Source organism: Drosophila santomea, unplaced genomic scaffold, assembly GCF_016746245.2.
Source record: "Drosophila santomea strain STO CAGO 1482 unplaced genomic scaffold, Prin_Dsan_1.1 Segkk9_quiver_pilon_scaf, whole genome shotgun sequence".
NCBI classification, from domain to species: Eukaryota; Metazoa; Arthropoda; class Insecta; order Diptera; family Drosophilidae; genus Drosophila; species Drosophila santomea.
Window position 1 is genome coordinate 117,041 of NW_025319030.1, and position 7,551 is coordinate 124,591.

The 7,551-nt window shown below is 49.4% G+C and overlaps 1 protein-coding gene across 1 annotated transcript; it reads left to right on the forward strand.

Annotated features, from left to right (window-relative positions):
• Window positions 1–732: 732 nt before the first annotated feature.
• LOC122756659 lies at window positions 733–2,003 on the forward strand. The gene is made up of 2 exons (XM_044006876.1): window positions 733–1,331; window positions 1,472–2,003. The coding sequence occupies exons 1-2, from the start codon at window positions 733–735 to the stop codon at window positions 2,001–2,003; spliced, it is 1,131 nt and encodes a 376-aa protein (XP_043862811.1).
• The last annotated feature ends 5,548 nt before the right edge of the window (window positions 2,004–7,551 follow it).

Here is a 7,551-nt window from a genome sequence, read left to right on the forward strand (position 1 = left end):
AGACGGCGAGTCCGACAACCGTTTTAGCGTCAGGCCAAGGCGAGAGTCAACGGATGCGGACCACGAGCGGACCAGAATATTGCCTCAACAACCAAACCAGGGAATAATAAGTCCACTAACGGCGGGAAGCGGAAGAACAACGGAACCTGAGAACGAACGAGGGTCGCCAACCGTTCTAGCGTCAGGCCAGGGCGAGAGTCAACGGGTGAAGACTGCAAGGCCAACAACCGTTCTAGCGTCAGGCCAAGGCGAGAGTCAACGAAGGCAGGCCACGAGCGAACCAGAGCACCAATGAACGTTCCCGACGGAAGCGGGACAGAGGGGAAGAATGGAATAGAAGGATGGGCCCAGCTGGGTCAACAGCCCACCACCGGAAAGAGGGACCCGATCCCGAAGGAAGAAACAGACTACGGGTCCAGGACTGAAAGACAAGGAGGCTATGCAACCGGGCAATAAGCTCGTTGAATGTCCCGAAGAAAGGGGAGAGACGGTACGAGAGTCAAGGAAACAGTACCGTAAGAACGAGCGTCTGGAGTCGGAGACCGACAAAGTCAGACTAAAGGCCGGGCCCGAAGCGCCAATACCAGAGAGCAGATAAAAGGTGGGAAGAGATCGACGCCGACGTAGGCCACCGTGGGACATAACGGTAAAGGTCTAAAAGGGAGAGGCGAAACCGAGGTGTAATGGAGGGCCGAGCGAAGGGCACAAGTCACAAGAAGTTCGACAACCAAGATGAGCGCAACTGCCGTAATGCACCACACGACGAGGCTGGCCACTAGAGGTCAGAAGGTCGAAGGACCCGTCGAGGGGCAAGGACGGTCGGGGGGTAGGCGTATGCCTAACCCTCGGCCCACCCGAGCTCCAAGGCGCGGTGCCGAGGACGAGCGGGGAGAGGACCCGGAGCCCGTGGTCACGTCGGACGAAAGCGAGCTGGAGTGGGAGGAGGACCCGAAGGAGGAAATGAGGACCTGGCGGCTGAAGAGGGCCAGGAGCGGAGCCGATAACCGGATCCTTCCGGGGACCGCGCCTGCGTTCGAGGAGGCCAGGCAGAACCCTAGAGGGAGCGGGGGGACGTCAGCAGCGATGGCAAACGCCATCGTGAAGATGCGGAAGCTGGAGGCCGACCGAGTGGCGGCCAGGGGAGCCCCGCATTCGGAACGGATGGCAGCGAGGGAGGAGTATGAGGCCGCCAAGGCAGCGCGCGTCCGCATGCAGCAACGGGCAGCCATGGCGGCCATGCACGAAATCCAGCAGAGGGCGAGGACCAAGGGGGAGGAGGAGAAAAGGTGGCTCCAGGAGCTCGCAAGGGCAGAGAAGGAGGAGTGCGCGGCGTAGGAGCTGGTTCCCTGGCACGAGGGGGGAGAAGCCGGTGGCAGAGGGGGAGAGGTACCCGCCACTCCGCGGTACATACACTCGGAGGAAATGGTGAAGGAAGGAACCCCGGAGCCGTCCCCACCCCCGTCACCCATAGCGTCAACGAGGATCCCACCTACGCCCCGGCCACGGCACTGGCCACCCAGCCCCCCACCCAACCCGGTGCCGACCGCCCGTCCACCCACGGTTCCACCAACCCACCCGGATCCCCAGGACCCCGTGGGAAACAAGGACCCTCCGACCCCGCACGCCAGGATGTCGCACCAAGGGAGGGAGTATACGGAAGGAGGCAGACGATGGCGGCAACAAGTCGTCACGTGGACCTGGCCGGTTGGACCCGAAGGTCCCAAAGAAGAAGAGGCGCCGGTCCATGGTGGTGGGGCTCCGCCAACTCCGGATACTGCGGCCGAGCTGGAGAAGGGGCCATGGCCATCCCCCAAGGACACCCCAAGGCCCGGACACCAGCGGCAGTCATCCGCTCCAGCGGTGGGTGTCCCCGCATCCCGGCCGTCCTCGGTGCGGATGGCGTCTGCGTCAGAGGTCCAGCGATGGGCTCCGATTCCGGAGGCGGAATGGCCCGCGGGAGTCATGGAGGAGCCGGTGATCCGGGACGCCAAGCGCCGAGGTAGCCGCCGGTGCGTGGTCCTGCACCGCGGAAATGAGAGGTTCCGAGTAAGGGTAGCGGCGACGGGGATCCGATTGTTCGGGTTGGTGAACGATTGTCCGGGTAGCTGATCCCGCCCGGAGTTGAATAATAAAAAAAAAAAATCCAAAACGCAAACACAAAAAAAAACACGTAGCACATTATTTAAAGGACGGATCACACGAACGCGCACAACACATAGGATATATTTTGGGTATATGTAGATTCAGATTCACATCATATCAAAAGAATTTCATGTGGGCGAAAGCTGGAAGAGAAGAGGAGTAAAAGTTAGTGGGCACATGAAAGAGATGGAAAGCACAGGCAGGAACTCACGTGTGGGTCGAAGGGCGGCCGGAAAGAGAGTCCTAAGCTGCCAAGAGAAAGTGGAATGAAGGAAGGGAAAAGGGAAATTTCGAAGAGAAAAACTTACCTAAAATTCCTTCTGTTGTCAGCATTTGCGGAGTCACCATGTGCTTAGGGAAGGGGGCGCCTCGATCACAAGGCGGTCGATCGGCACTCGATAGTGTCAATCGATGGGTAAAAACATCGGAAAAAGCAGCACATGACGGATCACACTACGGAAATACCAGGGTCACCAAGTGGCAACGCCGCCCCAACGGGAGTTATCGGGATCTATCGGTAACAATCGATCAACGGCGAATGGTGTGACCAGAGGACGCGAAGACGAAAATGTGGAAGGCGGGTAGAAGAGCTTAGAACGAAGAAGCATCACGGAAGTATGAATGAGCGGCAAAGTTTGAAATTAAGAACGAGGAATATACTCAAAGGAGATCGGCGCTGTGGAACTCGAGACGGAGCTGTGAGCGTTGACGGAATCCCAAGAGTGTTCCGCGGTAACCGCAGTGCCGGATTTTAAATTTTCCCGAAGAAAGGGGGAGATGTGAGGAGTTAAAACTCCGCACAAATGCGAATAGTCATCGCGTAAGGAGGGCCTGCCGTTGCCAGTTACGCAACAAGGCAAAGCGTAGTAACGGCAGTGCGAAGCCCGGAGAAAGAGAGTTTGGAGACTCTGGGCTGGAGGAAGAGAGTTTGGAGACTCTATAGGAAGAGAGTTTGGAGACTCGGGAAGTGGAGAGAGAGAGGATGGAGACTCCGGACTTGCTGAAAAGAGAGTTTGGAGAGTCAGCAGGCTCAGAGGCAAATAACGGGTCAAATCGAACTTTGGACCGGGCCAACGGTAAAATCATGGATTTTGGATCCGGTTAGGATTCTTTAGGATCCTCCTATATATAGGAGGCCTATATAAACAGGCCGAGCGCTGGAAGCGGGACCGACAGTCAAGGAAAGCAAGTCTACGAGTCAACAACGTTAGAACGAAGTCAGCAGAGGAGCTACGACCGTGATAGTCACCAAGGAGCAAGATCGCTACGTCAAGACGTTCGGGACGAGAAGGTCTCCGAACTGAGACGCAGGTAGCTGAGGTCCAAACGACGAAGCACGAGTAGCCAGGAGGCAAACAACAGGAGAGGCCAGACCTAAGCGGGCACCCGAGGAAGCGGCAGGGATTGTGGTGTAGACCCGGTGGACTGTGTAGGAGATCGCGTGCTTGAACCAGGCGATAGCCTGGTGTGTCCGTGCAATCCAAGCAGGTACCGGCGCCGCCAGTCCGAACCAGACGTGGGGTTGACGCGTTGCTGTTCCACAGGCGTTTGCCTTGGGGATCACAGCCGTGAGCTTCCGTGAGTCTGCGTACGACAACAATTCTCAGCCCACGCGACAAGCGCCCGCAACGAAGGTCCGCGCCACCCAGGACGACGAAAGCGGCAAGACAGTGGAACCAGGCCGCCGAGCAGGACATCCAGGTCCGACCGCACCGACAGAAGAGAAAGGTAGGGTGGAACGTTCGTCTTTCACTGGGCGTCTTGCTACAGGGACTGCGGCGTATCCGGGCGATAGCGCGGTGCGTCGGAAGGAACTGAACAAGCGTCTGGCGGGACCGGCCGGGACAGAGCAAGGGACAAGAGGTTGTGGCTAGCAAGGCGTATGCCTTTGAGAGCCCACCAATTGTTCACCCTAGTCTGGGAACGGTGACGCTTCCCTAAGCCCTCGACCTTCCTTCTCGCGCGTCAGCGGCAATAGCAGGCGAAGGTCCGACGCTACGACGAGAGAGCAGAGGCATCCGGACAATTGAAATACATTGTAAACTGAGCTCAAATAAAGACCCGAGAACGAAACTGCGAGTGTTATTACTGGTAACCGGGTGATCACGTTATTATATAAATTTGGTGGGACGAACGCACAAACTCTACTGAGCTAGCCGCACGTATTCCGTAGCGAGCAGACAAACAAATTCAGTTCGTTACAGTCTGCATCACTACGGGCCCAGCCGCCTGAGGAATTCCTTATCGGCAAAACGGTTTCAGTCGGTGGGCGAAGAGTTGAGTGGGCTCTCCACAGTGACTTATGTTTCGTGTCTGTTGGTGTGAGTTGCTCTATGTATCGGCGCTGATCGTCTTCCTCTTCTTGTTTCAGAGCGTTGGCCAGTTTTCGTGTGGCTACTTTTAGCTTTTGTTTTGCAGTTGGGGATCTAGAAGATTGCCATTCTCTGCGTAAGCGTCGTTTTACGAGGATTTGTGCGTTGGTCTTTTTTTAATTAATTGTAGTATTTGTGATTTTGGGTGTTGCAGTAAGAGCTGCTGCAGTAAGGATGGATTGCAATGCACACGTGCAGCTCTCTATATCAGATTCAGTATTGAGTTTTGGGCTTATATATGTTTTATACCTGAGCCAGTTTGTTTTGTGAAATTATGCAATGAAATGCAAAAAAAATAAAAATTGGAACCAATTTTGGTATATGTATAGAGTACACGTAATATGTTTAAGAAATCAAAAGTAATGGTTGCTCTTAGAATCAGCAAGCGTATTCAGTTATTGTTGATTTTCTAGTATTTTATATTTTTGAATAAATAAATAAATATTGTCGGCGTTGCCGCCTCCATCGACATAAGCAATGTCGATTTACAATTTACGCGAAAATCTCTCTTTCTCTTTCTTACTCCCAAGAAACGATTAAAGACCGGAGGTGTCTTTGCATATAACCAACATATACATATAAATAAAACACACAAACACATTTTAGGTTCTGCTATCTGCATTGAAAAAATCAAATTGAATAAAAAAACATATTTTTAATGCTTATAAAAAGTCAAAATTATGTTGGATAAGAATATGGTAAAGCAAACAGATATTTGTTTTTTTTTTTTTTTAATTAATACATTTGTTTCTGGGTTGTATGTATGTACACCAATTTGCTAGCAACGAAACGTACAACTGATTTTTAGCTATGTAGCTTTTTAGTCGGACAGCAAATTAACGGTTAAGCATATGAAATTGTTGCTCAGCATAAGGAACTTGTGAAGAATAAGCAGAATACACAACATTGTTTTTGTAATATTTACGTATATATGCATTGTCAATAAGGCAAGTAACACGTGTGCGTATGCATGTGTTCTGAAGGCAGACCCTGAAGCGTGTGAATTGGCGCCACAACTCACTGAAAGTAAGTTTGAATTGAAAATACTTTTTTAAGGTTGGGCAAACGAAAAAACCAATTTTTAAAGGGTGGACAAACGATTTAGTTTGAAAATATTTAGTTTTGAGGTATGGAAAATCTTAATTCCTTAAGGGCTTAAACTAAAAGTTTTTTCAAAATTCTAAAGGGTGGGCAAACGAAGTTATGTGTCTCACAAATCTAATTGCAAGAATAATTTACAAGAACTTTAAGTTTTTGTGGCCGAAGGTTGTGTGACCATGCGCGCCAACCCAACCTAGGAGGCCCGGAGGATTTAACGGACATCACCATCGCTCCAGACGACTACGACGGCTCCATCTTCCATTCAGTCAACACTCACTCAAACATTCTGGTAAGTTCACTGGTTTTAACAAACATAAACAGATCTACAAAACATCGCGGAAACTTGCCCCGCAATTGGCGGTGCTTTTGAAGACGTCACTACAAAGGACGTATTTACATACGTATAGGGTCACCTTATCCTGAGGATCTCCAAAAAATAAGACGGGACGGGTAAACAAAACGTGAGTATTTGTTGTATTTCCCTGTCAGACTAACTAAATTCTCGCGACAAAAATTTAGCGGCAATGGAACGGCACGACGACGAAAACTCGGATTCGCGCTTGACTCCGGATTAATTAACAAAGATCGAGGTAAGTTTAACAAAGAAGTAAAAGAAAAAACAAGAGAGAACGCTATAGTCGAGTTCCCCGACTATCTGATACCCGTTACTCAGCTAGTGTAAGTGCGAAGGACAGTTTTTGCCGGTTTGTGGGCGTTAGAGTGGGCGTGGCCAAAAGTTTTTTGGCAAATAGATAGAAATTTACAAGACTAATACAAAAATGAAAAAATATCAAAACATTTTTCAAAAGTGTGGGCGTGGCAGTTTTGGGCGGTTTGTGGGCGTTAGAGTGGGCGTGGCAACCTGAATCGACAAACTTGCGCTGCGTCTATGTCCCTGGAGTCTGTATACTTAATCTCAACTTTCTAGCTTTTGTAGTTCCTGAGATCTCGACGTTCATACGGACAGATGGACAGACAGACGGACGGACAGACGGACATGGCCAGATCGACTCGGCTACTGATCCTGATCAAGAATATATATACTTTATATGGTAGGAAACGCTTCCTTCTGCCTGTTACATACTTTTCAACGAATCTAGTATACCCTTTTACTCTACGAGTAACGGGTATAAAAAGCTTATCAGTGCGCTCAAGCTAGCGCATAGTCGAGTGGTTAAGATCAACCTGATAAGCTTTCCCCCTTCGTCACATTAGAATGTTCGGATGCTGCTCGCTACAAAGAGTCGTAAAACTGATGTCGAAGCTGCTGGCTGTACCCGCGAAATAAACACTTGGACACGAACCGCTTCTTCTTCTTCGCCATTCGCAGTGGAAATTCCCCAGATTGGCTGCTAGTCGCCAGTCCCATTTTTAACAAATATCTTTCAAAAAGTCTTGAAATCTTGTCATTTTTAGCCATCGGCCTGAAGATATTTAGAATTTTTTGACAACATATATATATAATGTAATTGAGATCGGATGAATTTAACCTGTATGTGCCATAGTAACAGTAGAAATAATTATGGAATATATAAAAATATTCCGTAGTTTTTATTAATAATAAATTGTTTTTTTTAATACATAATAGAAACTTTTTTTTTAAGCTATGACTTGGCGAAGCTCTTGATATTAATGTTTTTTTTTTTAATTATTGATAAATGAACTTCCATGCATATATCTTAAAATAAAATGGTGATCAAAAATAGTCTCTCAGTTTTGTGTACAAACGAGACGCTAATAGAGAGACCAGCATCACACAATAAAAGAGATGGCCGCCCAGTATGCACACTGCGCCATTGCAGTTTCTCTGTATGTAACAATGCGTAAGAAAGGGACAGATTGTGAGTACTGGGAAGATCGTAATGGCGTAAGGAGCAGGGATGTCTACGCCATTGCTTTTCAGCTCTTTTTGATATCAATGCGTTAGAAAGAAACA

Coding starts and splice junctions, on each gene's coding strand:
- LOC122756659 (XM_044006876.1), top strand. CDS start 733: ATGAGCGCAACTGCCGTAATGCACCACACGACGAGGCTGGCCACTAGA. Junction 1,332..1,471: donor GAGAAGGAGGAGTGCGCGGC/GTAGGAGCTGGT, acceptor CGTCACCCATAG/CGTCAACGAGGATCCCACCT.